The sequence below is a fragment of the Oncorhynchus keta genome, chromosome 34 (assembly GCF_023373465.1).
Source record: "Oncorhynchus keta strain PuntledgeMale-10-30-2019 chromosome 34, Oket_V2, whole genome shotgun sequence".
Classification (NCBI taxonomy): domain Eukaryota; kingdom Metazoa; phylum Chordata; class Actinopteri; order Salmoniformes; family Salmonidae; genus Oncorhynchus; species Oncorhynchus keta.
Window position 1 is genome coordinate 39,174,617 of NC_068454.1, and position 27,565 is coordinate 39,202,181.

At 43.4% G+C, this 27,565-nt stretch overlaps 1 protein-coding gene across 1 annotated transcript in view; it reads left to right on the forward strand.

The window, feature by feature from the left end:
- Positions 1 to 12,229: 12,229 nt before the first annotated feature.
- Positions 12,230 to 27,565, forward strand: part of LOC118366677 (potassium voltage-gated channel subfamily H member 7-like) — a 97,795-nt gene continuing 82,459 nt past the window's right edge. The window contains exons 1-2 of the mRNA XM_052492648.1: positions 12,230 to 12,601; positions 13,184 to 13,414. Coding sequence (XP_052348608.1) covers positions 12,526 to 12,601; positions 13,184 to 13,414 — 307 coding nt within the window. The 5' untranslated portion in view covers positions 12,230 to 12,525. The remainder of the gene's footprint in view (positions 12,602 to 13,183; positions 13,415 to 27,565) is intronic.

Genomic DNA, 27,565 nt, shown 5'->3' on the forward strand with positions numbered 1-27,565 from the left:
CTATGTCCCTGGGTAAACGATCAACACTCAGGTGTTGTTGGAGACTTGGAAAGCCATTTCCAGTGGAGAAATAAGGGCACTTATAGCTCAGCTCAGTGGGAAATGATTACGAGACCATTTGGAAATTATGAAAGGTTTTAAAGTGAATTCTCAAACTATATGGTTTTATATCTGTGCCCTGATTATTCGATAGATGCCCAGTAAGCCTTCTGTAGCTCAGTTGGTAGAGCATGGCGCTTGTAACGCCAGGGTAGTGGGTTCGATTCCCGGGACCACCCATACGTAGAATGTATGCACACATGACTGTAAGTCACTTTGGATAAAAGAGTCTGTTAAATGGCATATATTATTATTAAGCCAGTAATGCTGATTCCAATGTGATGTCCTACTTAGGTACAGTGGGGTCCATAATTATTAGCACGCTTGATAAAGATGAGCAAGAAATACTGTATAAAATAAATAATACAAATATGCTATGTTGTATGCTAAATTTGGAAATTATATTATTTTCAACTAATACAATTGCTCAGAGAAATAAAAATTGTTTAACAAGTAATATATAAAAAATGTAAAAAGACATGGGTCAAAATGATTGGCAACCCTATTTTCAATACTCAAGCACCCTCGCCTTGCAAGGATAACGACACTGAGTCTTTTAAGTCCAGAGACTGGAACGGCCATTGCAAAATGTTGATTTTGTGGTCAATTAAGCATTTTTTTTTGTCGATTTTGATTAGTGCTGGGGGTTATTGTCTTTCTGGAAGATTCACTTGCAGTGTTATCCTCCTAGCAGAGACAACCAGGGTTTTGGCTAGAATGTCCTGGCCCTTGGTAAAGTTCATGATGCTGTTGACCCTAACAGGTGCCCCGGGATCAGTGGAAATAAAATCGCCCAATCACACCAAAGATCCACCACCATATTTTGCCATAGGTATGTGGTACTTTTCTGCATATGGTTGTGTTTTTCAACACCAAACCCACTGTTGGTGTGAGTGGCTAAAGAGCTCTATTTTCATCTTATCTGACCATAGCACCAGTTCTAATCCAAGTGCCAATGCCTTTTTATCAAACTCCAGGCGGTGCTATGGTCAGGCGGTGCTATGGTCAAATATTACAAAGATGAATAGTGGGCACCACCAGCCCACTAGTACTGTTACCCAGCATTACACTGAAGATAATAGGAGGAGCTGAGGACGACACATAGATTAGAGAGGAGCCTACAGTCTCATCTCAGACAGTAACTGTAACAGTAGACAATGCAAGCGGTTCACCGTGGGGCACTGCCCGATTTGTGGGTGACATCAGGGTGAACGATTGGTCCTTGGCTACAATGTGCTGTGCCTGCCTGTCTACTGCTGTATTCTCACAGGACTAGTGCTGAGTGATTCACCAAATTTGACATTGTTTTATTATTATTTAGCAACTAATTGACCAATGTCGGTTCAATTGCATTAATTCTATTCAGTTTGTTTTTCTTATGAGCTCAACGCACCGTTTCTAGAGAGAAATCATATCACGCATGAGAGGCATCAAATCAATAATGAACTGAGGGACGCTGTAAGGAGTTGTAGTTTTCAATAGGCAAATATTAAACCTAGATTCAGCACAGAAAACGTGACAATTGAAAACAATGTCCAGAACCCAGTGCGCCTATTCTATTTCATTGCACCCGCACATAGACCTCAGGAGAGAGGAATGTGCATGACACAGCAACGAGAGTGAGAGAGACTACTAAAATAGTGATTGTGTCAGACAGCTGTACAGCATAGCCAGCTGTGGCAACCCAATGATCACTGGCGCTACCCTTTCGCTAGCCAAGAGGAGCACAGAAATAACCCTAGATGGCTGGCTGGCTGCTACAGCCTAAGCAGAGATGAGATGATGACTGTAAGAAATTAAATTGTCAAGTCATCAAAAGAATAATAATCTATACACAACTGAAATATTTTATTTAGGTAAAGTATTGTGAATAAATGATAGTAAGTGATGAGCAGTAATGGGCAGTCATTCTGTGTTGTTGAGACAATGGAATATTTTGTATGTTTTACAATTGAATGTTCTCAATTTGCGGCTTTAGAGTTTAAGTTAAAAGGCTCTAAAATCATTTCAAGGTGATATTTCATCATGCATTTCATGTAAACAAAAGAAGGGAAAAAAATTGAAACCGACCAAAACCGAACCGACACCCAAGTGCACTAATTGCTCAGCCCTACACGGGACTCAGCAGCACCTCCCTATAGATAGAGACACTGGAGACACATGTTTCCGCACTGCAAATGAACGGAAAAATATGGGGTAAGGAGAGGTATCGAAGGAAGCTGTGGACTGAGCAGGATAATTGGGAGTTTTTCAAAACAGCATGCATTATCATTACGCCTTAGTGATGATCAACTCAACAGAACCTCCTCTAACTCTATTAGGCTGTGACAATCAATGAGCTAATTGTTGTCTTTTTGCAACCAGACAACAGCCTGTCCTTAAAACTCAGTTCACACAGTGTGCAGGCTTTCAAATCACAACTGATAAGTCTACAACTTTGAAAAGATTGCCGACAACCCTAAACCTCAACCTCTAGTAGATTAGACTTGCAGTGGTTCTCAAACATCTCCTTGGGGAACCCCAGCCGTTTCCTGTATTTGATATGTTCTAGAGCTAGCACACCTGATTAATCTAATCATCAAATCCCAGGTGAGCTACTTCAGAGCACCAACATTGTGAAAGGTCTGGGGCTCTCCGAGGAGAGGATTGACAACCACTGGATTAGTTAAAGCCACATGAAGTGGCCAGAGGTTCAAGTCAGCGTTTGTTGTTCATTCAGTTGTTCCTTTTGTCTCATTCATGGCAGATGGTTTTGACTGCGTGTGGGATGTAGGGTATAAGCACAGCACTCTATTTTATGTGGTGGATTATTCTCTGAGATGGGACAGTAATAGTTTATATGGACAATGAGTAAGCCCTCTGTTGTGCTGTGTTACCAGGGTGGCCCTAATCAATGGCAATGTGTGTGGGAGAGAGGGAGGGAGGGAGAGAAAAGAGAGAGGTGCGAGAGATAGGCGAGGGGAGCGAGGCAGAGAGAGGCAGAGAGAGTGCAGGGGTGGGCACTGCAGGGGACAGAGAGATGGAGTCCCTGCCTGCCTCCATGTATGCCTGGCCTACTGTGAGACCTGGATTAGGCACTGTACTGCTGTTTTCAAATTGCTCTAAATTCCCAGAGATTAAGGGGGAAATGAATGAACAGTGACAATCTGTCATGAGGGGAATGCTTAATGTCCAAACAGCCATGCAATATCGAAAAAACATCCTTAAAAAGCAATATGCAGTGTGCAGAGAGTCATGTTTGAAGATCTATTACTGCTCATTATACCTGGCTAAAAAGTCGGAAATATATTTTCTACAACAAGCATGAACAGTACTGGGTATGTTAACTGTTTTATAAGGAGGTTTACATTGCTTTACTCATTTTCAAGGTTTAAAGAGCACCCTTTGGGCTAACGATCAATGTCCTTAGCTGAATAATGTGTGTGGTCCTTCTGTAGCTCAGTTGGTAGAGCATGGCGCTTGTAACGCCAGGGTAGTGGGTTCGATTCCCGGGACCACCCATACGTAGAATGTATGCACACATGACTGTAAGTCGCTTTGGATAAAAGCGTCTGCTAAATGGCATATTATAATGCTGGCAATCTGAATTATATGAAGCTCTCCACTGTTAGTGGGGCTTTTAACGCCAGTCCTTAAGAGATACACCGGTACTTTTGTATACTTTTTAGCCGGTAGTTCTGAAAGTAGCCCTCACAATTGAGTACCATATGAGCAGATATGTGCGTTATTGCTCTCTCTCTATCTCTCTCCGCTGTGTATCCATGTGCATGGGGTTTTCCACTGAGCCGGTGGGTCCGCCCTACATGCTATGTGACCCACACTGTGCTGGTCCGAGCCAGCCTTGTTTTTTTCCCCACACGCAACCTCATTTGACTTGAACACAAGATTGCGCCCCCCTATTCTTTAAAAAAAAAAAAAAAAGATATGCTTGTGGCCCTCTCACTCAAATCAGCCATAGAGAAAAGTTGCCCCAGCAATAACTATGCTACAAATGTGGAAATGATGCAATTGATACTTGGTGTCAGGCCAAGAAGAGAAAACTAGATTGAGATATCAATGGAGGAGCCGTTCATGAAAGACAAAAAGGCAGACAAATAATAGATATCGGATGCTTTTCCGAGATGGCCTCAAGGAAGAGAAACACTAGTGCCTCAACCAGTGTTGAACATCTATAAAAGTCATATTTGGTCAAAAGGTAAGAGACTAAACTTATTCTGTTCAGTGAGAAGCTTATTTTGAGTGTTTGTGTAAAGTGGATTGGGTCGGTGTCGCCATTAGCTAGGCTAGCCAACATTCTGTCTGTCATCATAGCTAGCTAGCGATCATTGTATTTTTTTATTTGCATTTAGGATCCCTATTCCAAGGCAGCAGCTACTCTTCCTGGGGTCCAAACAAGATTAAGGCAATTACATCACCCACCCATCACCCACCTACATCATACAACATGTTATTACATCACTACTGTACCACTACATACTGTATCTACAATACAAACTGTAGAATACTGAAATAAAAACAATTACAACATTACAATGTATAGTGCCTTCAGAAAGTATTCATACCCCTTGAATTGTTTCACATTTTGTGGTGGCAGAGCCTGATACACACAATAACCCATGATAACGAAGTAAAAACATGTTTTTGGAAAAATATATACTTAAAAAAAAAAATATATATATATAGAAATATCTCATTTACATAAGTCTTCACACCCCCGAGTCAATACTTCGTAGAACCACCATTGTTATTGATTACAGCTCTGAGTCTTCATGACTTTTTAGCCAGGCATACAATGAGCAGTAATAGATCTTCAAACATGACCCCCTGTGCGGTCTGCTATGCCGACCGTACTCACTGCACTGACACATGGACTGACTTTTGGGGCAACCACAGCTACAACTCATTTCCCACTTTGACACACGTGTTCAGTCAGAGCAGAAGAAGCATGTTTACGCCCGAGGACTGCGCAACTCAACCAACTGGCATTTGAAGGCGAACTTACAAGCAGATTTTGGGGGAGAATGGAATGCAACTCCTTTGAAATGATACAACTAAAACAATCTAGCTGGTTGATTTTATACAAATCTTGCTTTAGTGTGTATTGCGCTGTCCAAGGTGCTGACAAACGCGCAGCAGGATATCATGCCATTGAACCTGTCACTTCTTGGCGAAAAGCATTTTTTGAAATTTCATGTCCATTGTGGAAGTGCATGATACCAGCATAATTCAATATAATTCCAATGCAAGAACGCAAATGACGCGCCTGGGTATAGCTACATATCAGTATGTTTCATCATAGAAATAGATACGTTATAATATGGTTTTCTTGGTAACCTGTTGGTTTTCGTTCCTGTAATGGAAGTGTACGTATTGGAAACATGTTTATAGTAGGCTGGCATTGCTTAATTGATTATGTGGGTCGAATCTGATTCACAGAAGTGTATTGTGCCATATCACAATGTGTTGCTGAACTCATGAGGGAGCGACATGATTCTCCATGTTGGAAGCGGGCCTATAGGCCTATTTATTTTGCAAGACAGCTGTGCACGGCTGCATCTCACTGTAGTAGACTGTAGGCTATGTTTTGGTTACCGTATATAGACAGGTGTGTGCCTTTCCAAATCATGTCCAATCAATTGAATGTACCACAGGTGGACTCCAATCAAGCTGTAGAATTTCGAGTCGCATAGCAAAGGGTCTGAATAATCACGTAAATAAGGTATTACTGTTTTTTAAAAAGCTGTTTCTGCTTTGTCATTATGGGGTATTGTGTGTAGATTGATGAGGGGGAAAAAAAACTATTTAATCCATTTTAGAATATGGCAGTAATGTAGCAAAATGTGGAAAAATTCAATGGGTCTGAATAGTTTCCAAATGCACTGTATATGGCTCTGGCTATAGCTAGCCTCGCTCGACTAACAAACAGCCATGTTTTTATTTATTTTTTAAATATTTTTTTAGGTGGATAGATCAGCTACCAAATTAGCAGATATATTTGGAGTCTATCAAATAACATTACTTGCATACTTTCTATTCCCCTTTTTAATATATATGTTTGATTATGCCCCAACACCCCAGTTGTATAAAACACATCAGTTCATAAATCAGTGTTCATACAAACACGATGAATAGCTTATATACCTTACCTCTTTGGATGACATTTTGAAAATAATAGCAATTGTTTACCCAATCCATGCAACGACTCTGTTAGATAGCTGCAGTCTCGTCAGTCTTGTGCGAACTCATGCATCTAGCTAGCTGGAACTCAAATTGCTAGTGGGCAGGTCCATGTGAGCCAAGCTTGCCGTGCGTCACTAAAATGTGTGTAGATTCCCTATATAGGGAAAATGCCACCGCGCAGCTTCTATAAAACTGTTGCTTTCAAACTAGGGATTTCATGGCGAATTGAGGTAAAACAGTAATTCTGCTCAGAGATGATGCATGTATGAACTACACATGGACACATCCAGCCCAAAGGGAGGTTTAAACAATAACGACGAGGTTTAGCCCAATTCGCCAAAGTCCCAGAGAATGTCTTTAATGTCAGACTACTCCAGACTATGCATATGGAACAATCGATCAGAGTAACTGCTCCCTTCAATGTAATAGAGGAGGACCTACTGGTACCTTCTGGCACTATCTGTTTGCCAATGTTATAAAGCCTCATAACTTCTACTTCTACAGTTCTGCGAGTCTCTGACATCTCCCAGGAGTACAGATACAGTAGTACAACCAGTATATTGTATTCTACAATGCATCATATGCTTTTAATAGCTTTTAGTTAAAGGGATAGCTCACCCAAATAACAACATGATACATTGGTTTCTTTACCCTGTAAGAAGTGTATGGACAAGGTCAGACAGCAATCCATGCTTTGGTTTCTGTTTACCTGACCAGTCTCCAAATTATAACATTTTATTATTTTTGTCTTAACAAACCAATGTCAATATCCCCTATATAAGCATTTTGTGGTTAGGATTCGGCGCTCTCACCGCCGCGGCCCGGGTTCGATTCCCGGTCAGGGAACTACTCTTTAAGGTTCCCGAGTGGTACAGTGGTCTAAAGCACTGCATCTCAGCAAGAGTCGTCACTACAGTCCCTGGTTCAAATCCAGGCTGTATCACATCTGGCCGTGATTGGGATTCCCATAGCGCACAATTGCAGCCCACAATTGGCCCAGCATCGTCCGGGTTTGGCTGGGGTAGGCCGTCATTGCAAATAAGAATTTGTTCTTAACTGACTTGCCTAGTTAAATAAAGGTTCAATGAAAATAGTATATTTCAAAATATTCAATATGCGTGTAATTAGGACACCAGTAACCAGCAGCCATTAGAGAGATCAAACCACTGCTGGTAAGTAGGTGCCCTCACAATGTCATGGTTTGCAATCAAAGTGAGCGCCAGCCATCATAGTTCCAGCTGTGCCAGCTTGTTCTATTTCCAGTCTTTCACACCCAGGATGCTGGCTGCTGAGAGATGAGGGACCAGATTGGAGCATCTGTAATGTCCATACCCAAGGGCACTAAGGGCTCGGTGGGGGACTATTTGCCTTGTGTGGAACACTCAAACGAGGTCAGTAGATATATCCCCTCACCCACGCGAAGCTTCTCCTCTACCGTAAACACTCAGCATATTTTATCACATAAATCAAACACACTCATGTGACTATGATGCATTAGTCAAGTCTTGCACTCTTCCTAGCTCAGATCCATTTCCACATAAGAAATTCAGCTTTAATTGTACTGTATGGATGAAATGAAAAAGCATGCCAAGATTTTACCCATAACCCATAACTTGATTTTGGGTGAATGATGACCACCCTGGTACATATCTGCAAGGTCCCAGTGTAACTGCTATAACTGTAGAATGAGTAACGAGGGAGGCCTGCTGATTCCCTTAATGCAACTGTGATTGAATAAAAGCCCACAGATAAAGCTCTGAGGCCAGAGGAGGGCTGTGTTTTCCTGTAAGCCACACCAACAGCACGGCTAATACACAGTGGCACCACCACGCCTTGCCGAGATCACGACACACCAGCTGAGGGCTAAAATACACTCACATTCACTCTGGGTCTATAAATACACTACATGACCAAAATTATGCGGACACCTGCTCGTTTGAACATCTCATTACAAATCATGGGCATTAATATGGAGTGGGCCTCCCCCTTTTCGATATAACAGCCTCCACTCTTTTGGGAAGGCTTTAGATGTTGGAACATTCCTGTGGGGCCTTGCTTCCATTCAGCTACAAGAGCAGTGATGTCAGACACTGATGTTGGGCGATTAGGCCTGGTTCACTGTCGGCGTTCCAATTCATCCTAAAGGTGTTCGATGGGGTGAGGTTAGGCCTTTGTACAGGCCAGTCAAGTTCTTCCATACCGATCTTGACAAACCATTTCTGTATGGACCTCACATTGTGCACGTGGGCATTGTCATGCTGAAACAGGAAAGACCCTTTCCCAAACTGTTGCCACAAAGTCGGAAGCACAGAATCGTCTAGAATGTCATTGTATGCTGTAGCGTTAAGATTTCCATTCACTGGAACTAAGGGGCCTAGCCCGAACAATGAAAAACAATTCATTTAAAAAAAAAATCTTCCTCCACCAAACTTTACATTTGGCACTATGCATTGGGGCAGGTAGCATTCTCCTGGCATCCACCAAACCCAGATTAATCCATTGGACAGGTGAAGCGTGATTCACCACCGTAGAGAACGCACTTCCACTGCTCCAAAGTCCAATGGTGGCAAGCTTTACACCAATCCAGCCAACACTTGGGATTGCGCATAGTGATCTTAGGCTTGTGTGCGTCTGCTTGGCCATGGAAACCCATTTCATGATGCTCCCAATAAACATTTATTGTGCTGTCTTTGTTTGGAAATTGGTATTGAGTGTTGCAACCAAGGACAGAGGATTTTTACGCGTTACGCGCTTCAGTACTAGGCGGTCCCGTTCTGTGAGCTTGTGTGACCTACCACTTTGTGGCTGAGCTGTTGTTGATCCTATACATTTCCACTTCACAATAACGGCACTTACAGTTGACCGGGGCAGCTCGAGCAGGACAGACATTTTAATTAACTGACTTGTTGGTAAGGTGGCATCTATGACGGTGCCATGTTGAAAGCCACTGAGTTCTGCAGTAAGGCCATTCTACTGCCAATGTTTGTCTATGGAGATTGCATGGCTACAGTTGAAGTCAAAAGTTTACATACACCTAAGTTGAAGTCATTAAAACTCGTTTTTCAACCACTCCACATATTTCTTGTTAACAAACTATAGTTTTACAAGTCGGTCTGGACATCTACTTTGTGCATGACACCAGTCATTTTTCCAACAATTGTTTACAGACAGATTATTTCACTTATAATTCATTGTATCACAATTCCAGTGGGTCAGAAGTTTACATACACTAGGTTGACTGTGCCTTCAAACAGCTTGGAAAATTCCAGGAAATGATGTCATGGCTTTAGAAGTTTCTGATATGCTAATTGGCATCATTTGAGTCAATTGGAGGTGTACCTGTGGATGTATTTCAAGGCTTACCTTCAAACTCAGTGCCTCTTTGCTTGACATCATAGGAAAATCAAAAGAAATCAGCCAAAGACCTCAGAAAAAATTGTAGACCTCCACAAGTCTGGTTCATCCTTATTAGCAATTTCCAAACACCTGAAGGCACCACGTTCATCTGTACAAACAATAGTAAGTATAAACACCATGGGACCACGGAGCCGTCAGACCGCTCAGGAAGGAGATGCGTTCTGTCTCCTAGAGATGAATGTACTTTGGTGTAGATGCTGGAGGAAACAGGTACAAAATATCTATAACCACATTAAAATTAGTCTTATATTTCGGCATAACCTGAAAGGCCGCTCAGCAAGGAAGAAGCCACTGCTCCAAATCCGCCATAAAAAAGCCAGACTACCGTTTGCAACTGCACATGGGGACAAAGATTGTACTTTTTGGAGAAATGTCCTCTGGTCTGATGAAACAAAAAATATAACTTGTTGGCCATAATGACTATCGTTATGTTTGGAGGAAAAAGGGGGAGGCCTGCAAGCTGAAGAACATCATCATGAACTGGTGCACTTCACAAAATAGGTGGCATCATGAGTCAGGAAGTTAAAGCTTGGTCACAAATGGGTCTTCCAAGCATACTTCCAACGTTGTGGCGAAATGGCTTAAGGACAACAAAGTCCAGGTATTGGAGTGGCCATCACAAAGCCCTGACCTCAATCCAATAGAAAATATGTGGGCAGAACTGAAAAAGCGTGTGCGAGCAAGGAGGCCTACAAACCTGACTCCGTTACACCAGCTCTGTCAGTAGGAATGAGCCAAAATTCACCCAACTTATTGTGGGAAGCTTGTGGAAGGCTACCCGAAGTGTTTGACACAAGTTAAACAATTTAAAAGCAATGCTACCAAATACTAATTGAGTGTATGTACACTTCTGACCCACTGGGAATGTGATGAAGAAATAAAAGCTGAAATAAATCATTCTCTCTACAATTATTCTGACATTTCACATTCTTAAAATAAAGTGGTGATCCTAACTGACGTAAAACAGGCAATGTTTTACTAGGATTACATGTCAGGAATTGTGGAAACTGAGTTTAAATGTATTTGGCTAAGGTGTATGTAAACTTCCGACATCAACTGTAGGCCCTTTTCAAAGAGATTAGTTGGTTGTTAGGGGCAGTCAAAACAAGCAGAACTTCAGAAGTCTTCCCTCTTCCTCCTACTTCCCTCAGGCATCTAATATGATTGTAAATGGAGACACCTACAATATAAACACTGAGTCATGTATCACTATGTAAATTGCAGACCTCCTGCCATTAGGGGCTATTTCAGAGGCCTGTCCAGGAGTCCTGTTGAGTATGATGGCTTTATTGTGTGTTAGGGTTGTTGTAACATCAGCGCATGTGGCACTGAAACAGATGGCAAAACATCGTGTAAGGAGGTTGCTGAATGAAGCAGGTGTGGCTGAAATAGCGAATCCACTCATTTTAAGGGGTGTCCACATACTTTTGCACATATAGTGTATGTATCCCCAGATGCCAAAATATGTCTAAATTGAGATTAGAGTATATATTTATTCTGTTGTATATTTGCTTGCAGTTCAATGGTGCTGATATAAATATCAGACAGATTAAAATAGCAGTGCTGGAAAAAAAGAATGCTGGAAGACAAAATATTATGTAAGACTTTGTAATAGCTGACAGTGAAATGAGAAGAGAAGCGGACACGTGCAGAACACATGCTAAGGCTCTCTATTATACACATGGTTGTGTTTGTCAGTCATGCCTTCATTCAACCCGTTTTCTTAATGGAGCAGATAGGCGATGAGCTCCTATACTGAAATACATGGACAAATGTTGCAGGACAGTATGAAGGGCTTTTCATTCTGCACACATTTGCATATCTTTACGGAGATTATCTGAGCTGTGTATTAGACAGGTATGAGTTTCACATAAATTGGAATGCAACACCTACTGAATCAATTTAAACTATGTTTTGCTACACAACAAGGTAGAACTATACAATCAATTAAAAACGGTCAATAGGCTATATAATCAATGCTAAACAATATTTGATAGGAAATCAAGAGGTCTCAATTGCGCCCACGTGTCCTCGCTGAAACTTCAGCACCATGGACAAGTCCTCGTGCGCTATTACTAGGCTACAGCATACAGTAAGTAGGCTACTCACACTTTGTTACAGAACGCTTTCATGTTATCATTTTGAAATGATAACGCTCAAGATGTATATTAATGACATAACAAATGCGATGGATAAAGTACATACTTCATTCATCGTGTACTTTGTACTTTATTTGTACTATGAACTCAACGCTTTTTCATTAATATTCTGTCCATGGATGCTATATTGTACGTAAATAAAAAAAAAAAACACGTGGCTCCAACTCAAAGATGCAACTCGTTGAGCACGTATTACATGCGCACTGAAGAGGACCAACTGTACAGGTTTTCGATGATTGCTTGACTGATGTATGCTTTCTCAGCACAAAGAATGAACCTTACCCGAGGTGGCAGCTCTGTGCACTAAGCCCCTAGGGGTAACGTCACTCCCCTGGCATATCAGCCCCTTTCCTCTAGTCGTCCACCACATCACCACAGAGAACGCCAAGATCGCATCCATCTTCAACTAGAAATGGTTTACAAACTACATCTGACCCAGGCAATCCTCCCCGATTCCGTGCGTATCGGTAAGGAGTCATTCAAATGCTCCGGTATGCATGCAGGCTAAAGCGTATTCTTGTGAATTTGGGAAAGGTCATTTAAAGTGGAAAGTGCGTCTGCGTCGAGTAGGCTATGATTTGTGACAAAGGATAGATAAAGAAGAGGAAGCTACAACAGTAACTTCAGGTCTCATTGCGAAAGCGCTTTTATACAACACCACGGAATAATCATGCCTGTTCGGAGAGGTCACGTTGCGCCACAAAATACATTTCTTGGAATAATAATACGGAAATTCGAAGGACAGAGTAAGTATACCATCCCAAGTATCATCATTTTAATCTAAAGCGTTATTCTTGGCATTGTGGCAGTCGTGCACATCAGTCTGTTTGGAAATGAAGTTACGTTTTAAAAACAGTTTGAACTTGTCCAATTGAGAATGGGGTTTGTTAATTGAAATCAATTTGTTAGTGACAAATCAGTGTCAATAATGTACTTTGTTGAGCTTTACTATATCGTCATGATCTATTACTATCTATTTACTATCTATTTAGTATCATTCGTGGTGGATGAGTTGAGCCTCCCCCTTTGGGTGTCTAGAAAATAAATATATTAGTCCAATCAATTATTATTTTATTTTTTATTCTCCTATGCTCCTGTATGCTTCAAGTCAATAGTTTTACCCAGGAATCAAGAGTTGTTTCAAAAAGTCAAAAAAAATATTTAAAAATATATATCACTATTGTAATAATACAATCAAGGATTGGACTGTCTTCAGTTTACAAATACAGCAATGTTCAAAAACTCTCAAATTGTAATGTATTACCTCGAGACTGCTGTACATAAAGATTGGTTTGATAGCATTGTGTATCGTTTTTGTTTTCTTACAGATAGGAAATTTGTTATAGCCAATGCCCGGGTACAGAACTGTGCGATCATCTACTGTAATGACGGCTTCTGTGAGATGACCGGCTATTCCAGACCGGATGTCATGCAGAAGCCATGCACCTGTGACTTCCTCCACGGCGAGCACACTGACACACATGCCATCAGCCAGGTGGCCCAGGCTCTGATGGGCTCAGAGGAGCGCAAGGTGGAAATCACATATCACCGCAAAGATGGTGAGTCAGTGAACCAGGCCAGCGACAGACAGGAGAGGTGGTGGTATGCACTAGGTGCGACAGGCTGCCTCTGAGAAACCATAAACTACAGTCCCACCACAAGACAGCCCCCTTAATCATTTCAAATGTGTCCCAAATGGCATACTACTCTCTATGTAGTGCACTACTGTTGTACTTTTAACCAGAGACCTGTGGATTCTAGTGCACCATATAGGAAATAGGCTGCCATTTGGGATGCTGCCTTGTTTTGGTTAGCTGAGCTCTTAAATGTGGCGCTATGCTATTAGAGACACAGTCAGTGAACACAGTAGAGATGAGGTGACACAGTCAGTGAACACAGTAGAGATGAGGTGACCCAGTCTTGACAGGGCACTTAGTAATGAGAGCCTTTCTTTCCATCAAGTGTTTGTCTCCATTGACCTGTGTTATAAATGTCGCTATTCGTGTAGATGCTACTTTTCTGATCTTCTGTACAGTGGACTACTGTGCAGTAAACTGTGGCTGTTATGTGAGTATTTTGTCTATGACAAGATAATTATAATTATCCACAAGCCAATTCAAGGGTTTTGGGTATTTTCTTTCTTGGAAAACAACATTTACAGGGAAGGACAAAAAAATCTATCCATAACAAATTGTGGAAAAACATTTCCGACCCATGTATGATGTGGATCTTCCCTTGCATTTACTGGAATATGCTATGTCTGGAAAATATTATAGGTAGCTACCATCAATTACAATTCCTGTCTTAATCCATAACTGATATCATCGTTCTGGTTATGAGGCACGATGTCACGAGAGAGTTTCAGGGAATGTTATTATACTCTAAGCGAGGAAGCAAGCTAACCTATGACAATGATCTCTGGCTTGATAAAAAAACAAAAAAACATTTGCCATTGCATAATGGAGGTGTAATCAGTGGCTTGGCAGACAATACCAGAAGTCTGAACATGACATTGTATTAAGACCATGGCATATGAGAGGTATTAAAGTGACATTCAGCATCTAGCAGTATGAACCAGCAGATCATATCAATTTCAGATGTGTTTTAGGTATGGCAGGGGTAAAATGGTAGTTTACTTTATCTTAGTCCTAGTTGTGACCAAGATACACGCAAGCAGAGAGAGAGTGAATCTTGACTCTGACAAGGTTAACAGGGCTTGGTCAGCTGCCATGACACAATAGGGAGTAGTGTGTTATTTCTGACAGAGGAATGGAAAATGCTGTCTCAGTTCCCTCTGGTCTAGCGCACAGTTTGCTTCGACTCACCTTCCAGTCTCCAAGGCTGTTCTAGACTATTTTAATGAGGATACAAATAGCTCATAGCGATTCAATGCACAGTCTTGTTTCACAGTGAAAATAAATCAATGAATGTCTGCAGTATGTGAATGCCATCCCACAAAATCTCTCAACAGTGGAGAGACAGCCAAGCCCAGCCACAATCCTTAAAGAGAAATCTATGAGAGTATGAACAAAACAATTAATTTAGTACTCAATGTACCATCATCAGACTGGAACTGTAAACATGTCACAGACCAGTGCTGTTTCCAAATAGTACCCTATTCCCTACCCAGTGCTCAAAATGTATGCACTATATTTCCAAAAGTGTGGCATTTGGAATGCACACCAGCTTCACAGGTGGGCTTTTCTATTTTCCTTTCAATTTGTTTCCGACACAATTTGCATTTAACTGTCGGTTCAGAGTTTTTCCCACAGAGATCCTATTAAATTACTATTCTATTTCCTAATTCTATGTTTTTTCCTGACCACATGAACTGACCTGAAAAAACTCTGGGCCTTACTCATTACCACAACAAATACAAGGACAAGGAGCTGCCGTAACTGTACAGTATGTCTATGAGGCATTGTTATTCTGTCATATGTTCCAGGTCCTTGACTCCTCTGGCAAAACAAAACCAAAATACATCTCATTTTTCACTCCAAAAGCAGATGTTGTTTTCCTCTTCTAGCCCTGTTTGACCGTTCTCGTGAGGACCTTGAGTCCTCTTTGGCTTCCATTTCCTTGGGCCACTGTGTTCCACATGGGTGGAGTGCTTTTTTAGCTAAACCCTAGACATGATATGAACTGTTTTCAGTGCAGGCAGCAGTACTGCTGCCCTCTGTGAAGTCGCAGTGAATTAAAATGAAGTTGATGCTCAATGACACATCTACACATGTAATGCCACTAATATCATCTTCAGGCAGAGTGCTTTTTGGCCAGTATAATACCCCCTCCAAGTCATTGTGATGTCGCACCCCTTTTCGGGGTATAGTATATGACAACAGGAAGTCAGGTTGAATTTTGTTTGTGCCTTGGCTCACGGCAGGTAGTCTAGCAGTTGAGTGTTGGGCCTGTAAACAAAAAAATTGCTGGTTCCAATCCCCGAGCCGTCGAGGTGAATAAAATGTCGATGTGCCCTTGAGCAAGGCACTTAACCCTAATTGCTACTGTAAGTCGCTCTGGATTAGAGCATCTGCTAAATGACTAAAATGTGAATGTCATTTTCTTCTCTTATGTGGTTAACTATACTGTGTACATAATGAAACATTTGCATTGGCACTTTGCAGCTCCCTAAACGGACTGGAAATGTACAGGAAGATCCAGATAGTTCCATTTTTTATCTTCCTGAAGCAGCAGTCATCAGCCTAGGCAGATTTCTGCTAATCACGTGAAAATCAGCGCCAGATGCTCCTCTAGTAAGTTGAAAATGTATTTTTTGAATCCTGGAGAAAGAGAATTACACAAAATACTCCAGGGGGGCTCTTTGAAAATGTACCACTGTGGAGAGCTGGGTTTTAAAGGCACTTCAGTCGCTGTGCAGTTCTGTATCAACTCAACGTGTCGATCATGGTTAATAAGGAATGGGAGCAGAGTAAAAGGCATAAGACACATTCAAATGGAATCATTACACTTGCTCTCCCGCCCTCCCTCCTGTGCCTCGAGACATGACTCTCAATGCTCCTCTAAGGAGTCGAGAGTGAGCCGCGGAGCTCATGAATAAACATGTCGAGGATGGCACTGCTGTGAACAGGAGTGAGCATCTTACAGCGTAAATGCATTATTGCTCTATGGAAGGACACAATCCACAGGCTCCTGTAGATGGGAACGCATATTGCAAGCGTCATGACATCCTTGAGAGCAATGGTCCTATCGACACAAGTTCACTTCCTATGAATGAAAGCTGATGGACTGTAAAGTGGCTGTGTTTGGCGTCTCCTTGTTTGACCCCATTCTGAGGTATCTGAACCCCTGCAAACCAATGATATTTTTTTGAGTGGGTCATTTTGTAAAAGCTTATCCCATTTCACCTCGTGTAAATTACATTAGACACAAGAAGGGGCGAGACAGTGTTGACAGCATACAAAAATAGTTGAGCATAAGGATGAATAGGCGGTAGGTCCCGGCAGAGGAAATAGAGGATGTGTGTGTTTAATCAATATTAAATCACATGACTCACAACTCGGTGGTGTTAGACCTCAGGTGCTCTCTCCCTCGCTCTTACTCACCCTTACTGTCTAACGGGAAGCACTATCAAATGAATCATAGGCATGCAGAATTGTTAACATAAAACTGTGGATGGGAATAGTCGCGCTTGTAAGAATCTCTTTTGGTTGTCCTACTATCATGGTCCCACTGTGGCGGATCTTGAAATGCACCGTCAAGTGGTTAAGAAAGCCCAGTGACATTGTCATCAGCCACACATCTCCAGCTCTTTGACCTGAAGGAAGCAGAAAAGTTCAGCTGCTTATGTTTGTGCTTAGAAATGAAGGCAGAAGGACAATGAAGACCACAGTGAGGTACACGGCCAAAACCTTCGCCACAGGGCAATTGGTTCTATTATCTAGGTGTTGAATAGTAAATGATTGTGAGAGGAGATACATCCACAATCACAATGTCTTCGCTCTCATTGAAGATTCCTAATCAATAAGGTAAATGCCTTCCTTTGCGGGGGCTTTGCAAAAACGATCCTATTCCCGAGGGGTGTAATAATACTTAGTAACTGAATGAGTGTGAACAAAGGGAAGCTGACACTGAGCAGTGTGGTGGAGTTAAATGGATAATGGGAACAGTCCCAGCTTAGCTAGCCGTGCTGCTGAGGTACGTGTGTGGGTGCCTGATTTCAAAGGAGACTCCCCTTTGAGGAGCTGAAGGGACGTCCCCCCCCCCCCAGGGGCGGACTGGGACAAGAATTCGCCACCGGCATTTTATCCACATCAGCCCACATCCTGACCCTACACACCCTACTTAGACACTGCTGTCACTGTGCTTATTTTGGTTTCTGTCTGCCTGTCTGCTTAAGCCTTATACGTTATAAAAGCCAAGCTAACGACTTAGCCTATCGTGCAAATGAGTTCTTGGCATATGTGTTCCCCTGAATCAACACCTAACCTAAGTGTTAATGACTATTTCAGGGCTCCAGATTAACATTTCCCCTTGGTATCCTTGCTGCCACTAACTTTTACAGTTGGTGGCACCAGCCCATGATTTGGTCAAACTCCACATCCTCCACAACCACATTCGGCTGCTGCAGGAGACCAAGATGGCTGCTGCAGGAGACCAGGATGGCTGCTGCAGGAGACCAGGATGGCTGCTGCAGGAGACCAGGATGGCTGCTGCAGGAGACCAGGATGGCTGCTGCAGGATGGCTGCTGCAGGAGACCAGGATGGCTGCTGCAGGAGACCAGGATGGCTGCTGCAGGAGACCAGGATGGCTGCTGCAGGAGACCAGGATGGCTGCTGCGGTCAGGAGAAGGAGGCTGCGGTCAAAAGGATGCATTTTTTATTGATCTTTGCCTCTTTGGTTTCTCCCAGTATGTCTCAAAATGCATTGAGTGTTTTCCCCTCGTCAGAGTCAGGCGTTTAGCAGATGGAAGCCAGTCTATCAGAGTAATGATTAAAACATGAAATTAAAACAGATCAGGTTTTAATTTGAGATCAGGTAACAGTAGTGCAGCTTCCTCCAGTCTGTTGTATTAGCATCTCCAGGCAACTACATAAAGACTTCTCTGTGAGAACAAACTAGAAATGGAGATTGAAAATAGAATGTAAAAAAAAACATAGAATTCATTTTGTGGTAGATTTCTTCAATAAATCAACCTTGGTTTATTCTCCAAAGATATAAATCCTGTTCTAGACCGGCTTGATGTAATTATCATCTGACAAAAAGCTGATCAACACTGAATTGGTGGCAGATGGAGTATCGGACAGCATATCAAGGACAAAATCCTTGCCTAGTCACCCTACATATCCACATATGAATTCCTATCTATATCTCAAGGGGACATTGTTGAATCCAATCCAATGGTCACCAAATCATCTGTTTTAGCTTCCAATGAGCTTTTGCCAGCTGATTAGCCATTCCAGCCCACTGGATGACAAATATCAGCTATCTAGCTTCCACAGTATTGGAAGACACTGATGAAAGATTAAAGTAAGCTACGATGACTAGCTTGGAGCAGTCTCACTGAGGCGAGATATGGCCACATGGCCAAGAGACTCCAAACAAAAGGTTAGCACGCCTTAACCTCCCCTCCCCTTACATTTTCCCCTCTTAATTGGCTATGCGTCAGTGCAGTTGTGTATGGCCTCAGCAACACAGCCATGTAACAACCACGTCACAGTGTATTAGCAAGACAACCATGGAGAGTGTCACGCATAGCTTACAAGATCTAGAACGGTTGTTTCTATGTCTTAATGTTGTGATTCATAACATTTTTGTTTTTGAAGATCCGTGTTAAAAATATGTAATATGAGAATGCTTCTCCCTCATTGGACAAGCTACCATGTCAATTTAACCTTAATAAGAAGAGTCTGCTGAACAAAATGACAAAACGTGTACGCCTGCATCAATTTCGTTTTCATTATGACGTAGCATAAACACCCTATCTAGTGGGAGCACTAAAGATAATTTATTTAAGAGATGGACATGAAGTTCTACATATAACACTGTCCTAATGTCACTCTTCTGGACGCTTTCAGACTTTTCTTGCTCATAAAAATGCTTCTTTACAGAGATATACTTCAAGGCTGCCTGGCGTTTTGTTGACCACTTCCATGAGCAACAGCACTTAAGAAGAGCTCCTCCTTAAATGTCAACTGTTTGTCAAATGATTTTATTGTACGTGAACAGTTTAGTTTTTTGTTGTTGATTGCTGTGTTCTGCACATCGAGAGGAATTGGAAGATGCTTTTCTTTTGTGGAAATAGTTTTGAGAGATTGATCGGCTTGGTTCTTGCAAAGGTCATCTGCTGAATCGTCAGGCAACGCAAGGAAGGAATGGTAACGGGGTGGACTATAAACCCAACAAGGACAACAAGAAGAGTTAGGACATAGACAAACAAACACAAAACCAACACAGGGCGAAAGAGTAAGGATTTCTGAGGGAATTCTGGAGGACATTTCAGGCCTTGATAAGAAAACAAGCATTCAGACGAGCAAACAAACAAGCAAAAGAACACTTGAAAATGAGGTGGGAAGATCCGAAACATGGAGAGGGTATCTTCATTTATGTGTAACGTGTTGTTTCATTGAAAAACACATTTAACATCTTTATTTGTATTATTCATACAAGTGCATTGTTTAAACAGTGCATTTATCTCTATAGGTGCATTATTTAAATAAGTGCTATCATCAAGAGGCATAAGCACATCATTCTAGACCTTAGTGCATTGTTTAAAGAGGTCACAAGGGGGATGAAGATTGACTCATTCTCTAAGCATTGTTTCAGAGGCCTTGCCATCACGTGTCCTGAAAATGGGTCATGGACATTCTAATCAATAATGAGGAGAGACAAGGTCAATCACCAATCAGGATATTACTTTTGTTCAAAATGTATTAATATGGAAGGGATAGAGTAATAACGATGGCCGGTTGAACCAACATGGTGACTGTTTGGTTGAGAGCCCCGACAGAAAGGATACAAAGATCTTTTATAGAAAAGATACACCCCCTTAGTCCACATGTCAAACAACAGATGTGTGGAATTGGTCACAAGATTAGGAATCGCAGGAAAGAAATTAATAATTCACAGTAGACACCGTATCTGCTGTAAAGACTGTTCTCATTGTGTGGAAACCACAGTCTGGACCCCAAAACAAGGTTTCCCTCATCATTATCCATACTCGAGTCACCTCCACCCTGGTACCTCCCAGTACACAAACACCAACTCATTCTCTGGAATGCGGGCTCCGAGAGACAACAAGACCATTATCAATCAGTTGCTAGAGTTAAATCTAAGAAGCTCCTCTCAGTTCACACAGACACAATAGAGTTCTAAGAACCCGATTCTGTTTCATAAAACAACCATTCATTGCATAAAACAACAGTATTATAACATAATCTTGTAATTTCTACACGAAAATGTTACAAGTGGGTCATGAAAGAAAAAAATGAAAAAAATGTTTTTCTAAGAGAATCCCCAGAGACTCAGAGGAACTCAGAGGGAAGAAAATAGAAGGAGACCTTCTGTTCACCAGTACACAGATGATCCTAATGCTTGGGACACAGCTCTCCAAAATACCAATAATGAACTTAAAATGTCAGAAAACAGAACAATAAACAACTCTACATTGATTCCACCTCCAAATATAACATTCATATTTATTATAACGGCACTATGATGTTCAAGGTTCAGAGGCCAGTCTGGATCAATTTGTCCCCTAATTCGACCAAATAAAACCTCTTGTTGCTGAACTTAAAACCTCTTCACTGCCACTACCTACAACATGCTCCACTCCATCTGTGCCCCAGTATGTAGTCCCTAGGGTCCCTCTCCATCCCTCGCCTGCAGCAGACACAGCCCCGAGTATGCCTCTCACACGTGACACCTGCTGTACCACAGCATCTATTAGAGGAGATCAGCCTGGTGCGTCAGCATAGGGAGGAGATCCGGGAACTGCAGATGTGCAGTGAAGAATGTTGAGGACAACCCGACTCTCAGGATGGAAGTGGGCAGACTTAGAGAGGAACTGTCCGGTACAGTCAACACCAGCTACATGCAGGACCTGCAGAAGGAGCTACATGAGCTAAGGCAGGAATTTCCCAGCCACCACCATCCACTCTACAAAGTCCCACAAAAACCTAGAACCAAGCCAAAAGCTGAATCGGAATCCACCAACCAACCCAACCAACCAATGCACCAACCCAGCTGACCTCCTCCATCCCCATCTCACGGCCTGTAATTACTCCCATCACTCCTGCCGTCCTCCACAGACCTGATGAGAAACCAGACATTATATTAATGATGGACTCCAATAGAGTTAATTAGAGAGAGAGAGAGCTTTGGAGCTCTTGACTGTGGCCCAGCTTGGCTCCCCCAGCCATATCATCATTGACACAGGGACCAATGACATGCGTGCCCAACAAGAGAGGGTGGCAACACCCAGGGGACTGATAGAGAGGGCCATCATCCCCCTTGCGGAGATTGTAATATATCCCCGCTCCAGATGAGAGATTTCCATCCTGCCATCCTCCAGAAGGTAAATGCCAGCCTCTTTCAGGAGTGTGTGCTATGGCCCAACGTACACCTGGTCCACCATCCCACCCTCAGCCTAGACTGTCTTTATGACAATGCACACCTGTTCCCATCTTTCGCAAGGACGTTAAAGGATTCTGCTCTGGGTGGCCAGTCCACCTCACCCACAGAAGACACAGACCAGCCACCAACTCCCTGAGACAAATCAGACATCCTTTAGACCTGGATCCGGTGATGCCATACAGAATGGAGAACAGCCAGCAACACTGTCCCCCACACCACCCTCCACCTCCTCTCCCCAGGAGACGCAGTCAAAGAGGCCATATGCAGAGTTAGGAACATCACCGGCCACACTACCCTCCACACTGCCCTCCACACCACCCTCTTCAATTCCCCCTACAACCTCCCTCTCATGCTACTAGACCAGGCTTGCCTCGGCACAGCTCTACCAGACCAGGCCCGCCTCAACACAGCTCTACCAGACACAGCCCATCACACCAGAGCTCTACCAGACCAGGCTTGCCTCATCACAGCTTTACCACACCCGGCCCACCTCAGTACAGCTCTACCAGAACAGGCCCGCCCAGAACAGCTCAACTAGTCCCGGCCTGCCTCAGCACAAATCTACCGGACCAGGCTGCCTCAGCACAGCTCAAGCAGACCAGGCCCGCCTCAGCACAGCTCAACCAGACCAGGCCCGCCTTAGCACAGCTCAACCAGAACAAGCCCGCCTCAGCACAGCTCAACAGAACAGGCCCTCCTCAGCACAGCTCAACCAGAACAGACCCGCCTCAGCACAGCTTCACTACACCCGGCCCACCTCAGCACAGCTCAACAGAACAGGCCAGCCTCAGCACAGCTCAACCAGAACAGGCCCGCCTCAGCACAGCCCAACCATACCAGGCCCGCCTCAGCACAGCTCAACCAGACCCAGCCCATGTATCATTCACATCGTCAGCCTACATATACTGAGAGTTTGCCATACTGCGTTCCACCCCCTTCAATTCACCCCACAGCCTCCCTCCCAGGCTAGTTTTGGTTACTCTCCCTACTCCCATTCTCAGTACAAGGCTGGAACACTCTTATCCCCAATGGCAGCCCCAACCCTGCAATAGGAGCCACACCAAGGTTTCCTGTCCACACCCAGAACAGGGTATTGGCAGCCCCACCGGTCCCCTGCAGAAGCTCCACTCTTTTGGATGGAGCTTCATCCGGGTGGTCTGCTCTGCTCTCCCAGTTCCCACCCCAGCCCCTGCATCCAGCGACTTGAGGGATGTCTGTCAAATGCTCAGTCTGCTCTGCTCTCATGTGGTTGGCCAGGGACCTTGGCAAAGTCTCAGCTCACTGAACAAGTAGCTGCAGATGACCCTATGCCTGTTAGGTCTTATGGGAATGAGCTAAATACCACCTCTGACTTTAAATATTGTAGGAGGCTTGGCCTAATTTTTATTTATTTATTTATTTCACCTTTATTTAACCAGGTAGGCAAGTTGAGAACAAGTTCTCATTTACAATTGCAACCTGGCCAAGATAAAGCAAAGCAGTTCGACAGATACAACGACACAGAGTTACACATGGAGTAAAACAAACATACAGTCAATAATACAGTATAAACAAGTCTATATACAATGTGAGCAAATTAGGTGAGAAGGGAGGTAAAGGCAAAAAAGGCCATGGTGGCAAAGTAAATACAATATAGCAAGTAAAACACTGGAATGGTAGTTTTGCAATGGAAGAATGTGCAAAGTAGAAATAAAAATAATGGGGTGCAAAGGAGCAAAATAAATAAATAAATAAAATACAGTTGGGAAAGAGGTAGTTGTTTGGGCTAAATTATAGGTGGGCTATGTACAGGTGCAGTAATCTGTAAGATGCTCTGACAGTTGGTGCTTAAAGCTAGTGAGGGAGATAAGTGTTTCCAGTTTCAGAGATTTTTGTAGTTCGTTCCAGTAATTGGCAGCAGAGAACTGGAAGGAGAGGCGGCCAAAGAAAGAATTGGTTTTGGGGGTGACTAGAGAGATATACCTGTTGGAGCGTGTGCTACAGGTGGGAGATGCTATGGTGACCAGCGAGCTGAGATAAGGGGGACTTTACCTAGCAGGGTCTTGTAGATGACATGGAGCCAGTGGGTTTGGCGACGAGTATGAAGCGAGGGCCAGCCAACGAGAGCGTACAGGTCGCAATGGTGGGTAGTATATGGGGCTTTGGTGACAAAACGGATTGCACTGTGATAGACTGCATCCAATTTGTTGAGTAGGGAATTGGAGGCTATTTTGTAAATGACATCGCCAAAGTCGAGGATTGGTAGGATGGTCAGTTTTACAAGGGTATGTTTGGCAGCATGAGTGAAGGATGCTTTGTTGCGAAATAGGAAGCCAATTCTAGATTTAACTTTGGATTGGAGATGTTTGATATGGGTCTGGAAGGAGAGTTTACAGTCTAACCAGACACCTAAGTATTTGTAGTTGTCACTTTATTTTATGTCAGAGCCGTCCAGAGTAGTGATGTTGGACAGGCGGGTAGGTGCAGGTAGCGATCGGTTGAAGAGCATGCATTTAGTTTTACTTGTATTTAAGAGCAATTGGAGGCCACGGAAGGAGAGTTGTATGGCATTGAAGCTTGCCTGGAGGGTTGTTAACACAGTGTCCAAAGAAGGGCCGGAAGTATACAGAATGGTGTCGTCTGCGTAGAGGTGGATCAGGGACTCACCAGCAGCAAGAGCGACCTCATTGATGTATACAGAGAAGAGAGTCGGTCCAAGAATTTAACCCTGTGGCACCCCATAGAGACTGCCAGAGGTCCGGACAGCAGACCCTCCGATTTGACACACTGAACCCTATCAGAGAAGTAGTTGGTGAACCAGGCGAAGCAATCATTTGAGAAACCAAGGCTGTCGAGTCTGCCGATGAGGATGTGGTGGTTGACAGAGTCGAAAGCCTTGGCCAGATCAATGAATATGGCTGCACAGTAATGTTTCTTATCGATGGCGGTTAAGATATCGTTTAGGACCTTGAGCGTGGCTGAGGTGCACCCATGACCAGCTCTGAAACCAGATTGCATAGCAAAGAAGGTATGGTGAGATTCGAAATGGTCGGTAATCTGTTTGTTGACTTGGCTTTCGAAGACCTTAGAAAGGCATGGTAAGGATAGATATAGGTCTGTAGCAGTTTGGGTCAAGAGTGTCCCCCCCTTTGAAGAGGGGGATGACCGCAGCTGCTTTCCAATCTTTGGGAATCTCAGACGACACAAAAGAGAGGTTGAACAGGCTAGTAATAGGGGTGGCAACAATTTCGGCAGATCATTTTAGAAAGAAAGGGTCCAGATTGTCTAGCCCGGCTGATTTGTAGGGGTCCAGATTTTTCAGCTCTTTCAGAACATCAGCTGAATGGATTTGGGAGAAGGAGAAATGGGGAAGGCTTGGGCGAGTTGCTGTTGGGGGTGCAGTGCTGTTGACCGGGGTAGGAGTAGCTAGGTGGAAAGCATGGCCAGCCGTAGAAAAATTCTTATTGAAATTCTCAATTATGGTGGATTTATCAGTGGTGACAGTGTTTCCTATCTTCAGTGCAGTGGGCAGCTGGGAGGAGGTGTTCTTATTCTCCATGGACTTTACAGTGTCCCAGAACTTTTTGAGTTAGTGTTGCAGGAAGCAAATATCTGCTTGAAAAAGCTAGCCTTGGCTTTTCTAACTGCCTGTGTATAACGGTTTCTAGCTTCCCTGAACAGCTGCATATCACGGGGCTGTTCGATGCTAATGCAGAACGCCATAGGATGTTTTTGTGTTGGTTAAGGGCAGTTAGGTCTGGGGAGAACCAAGGGCTATATCTGTTCCTGGTTCTAAATTTCTTGAATGGGGCATGTTTATTTAAGATGGTTAGGAAGGCATTTAAAAAAAAATATCCAGGCATCCTCTACTGACGGGATGAGATCAATATCCTTCCAGGATATCCCGGCCAGGTCGATTAGAAAGGCCTGCTCGCTGAAGTGTTTCAGGGAGCGTTTTACAGTGATGAGTGGAGGTCGTTTGACCGCTGACCCATTACGGATGCAGGCAATGAGGCAGTGATCGCTGAGATCTTGGTTGAAGACAGCAGAGGTGTATTTAGAGGGGAAGTTGGTTAGGATGATATCTATGAGGGTGCCCGTGTTTAAGGCTTTGGGAGGGTACCTGGTAGGTTCATTGATAATTTGAGTGAGATTGAGGGCATCAAGTTTAGATTGTAGGATGGCTGGGGTGTTAAGCATGTTCCAGTTTAGGTCGCCTAGCAGCACGAGCTCTGAAGATAGATGGGGGGCAATCAGTTCACATATGGTGTCCAGAGCACAGCTGGGGGCAGAGGGTGGTCTATAGCAGGCGGCAACGGTGAGAGACTTGTTTTTAGAGAGGTGGATTTTTAAAAGTAGAAGTTCAAATTGTTTGGGTACAGACCTGGATAGTAGGACAGAACTCTGCAGGCTATCTTTGCAGTAGATTGCAACACCGCCCCCTTTGGCAGTTCTATCTTGTCTGAAAATGTTGTAATTTGGAATTAAAATTTCAGAATTTTGGTGGTCTTCCTAAGCCAGGATTCAGACACAGCTAGAACATCCGGGTTGGCAGAGTGTGCTAAAGCAGTGAATAGAACAAACTTAGGGAGGAGGCTTCTAATGTTGACATGCATGAAACCAAGGCTATTATGGTTACAGAAGTCATCAAAAGAGAGCGCCTGGGGAATAGGAGTGGAGCTAGGCACTGCAGGGCCTGGATTCACCTCTACATCGCCAGAGGAACATAGGAGGACAAGAATAAGGGTACGGCTAAAAGCAATAAGAATTGGTCGTCTAGAACGTCTGGAACAGAGAGTAAAAGGAGGTTTCTGGGGGCGATAAAATAGCATCAAGGTATAATGTACAGACAAAGGTATGGTAGGATGTGAATACAGTGGAGGTAAACCTAGGTATTGAGTGATGAAGAGAGAGATATTGTCTCTAGAAACATCATTGAAACCAGGAGATGTCATTGCATGTGTGGGTGGTGGAACTAATAAATTGGATAAGGTATAGTGAGCAGGACTAGAGGCTCTACAGTGAAATAAGCCAATAAACACTAACCAGAACAGCAATGGACAAGACATATTTACATTAAAGAGAGGCATCCTTAGTCGAGTGATCAAAAGAGTCCAGTGAGTGGAGTGGTTGGTTTGGGGGTCACGGCAATTTAGACAGCTAGCCAGGACATCGGTAGCAAGCTAGCATAGGATGGAGGTCTGTTGTTAGCCACCTCTTGCGTTCCGTCAGTAGATTAGTGGGGTTCCGTGTGGTAGAGGGGATTAGTCCAAATCACACAACAACAAAAATAAAATAAAAACAACAGATATAGTTATAGAGGCCCAAGAAGAAACATAATAATAATAAAAATAAATAAATTGTCCGATTGTCTATTCTGAGAGCAGCCGGTAAGACAGCTAACGGTTAGCAGGCCGCAGATGGGCGTTCAGGTAACGTCGCGACGGAGGAGCCAGCCGGATCTCCTTCGGGTAGATAACGTCGGCAGTCCAGTTGTGAAGGCCCGGTGGGGCTCCGCGTAAGGCGGTAAAACGGGTCCGGATAGGTGACTGCAGCCCAGGAGTGATTGACGGAGCTCAGGAGCGACTGACGGAGCTGGCCAGCTCGGAGCGGAGCAACCGATGCTTGCAGACAGACA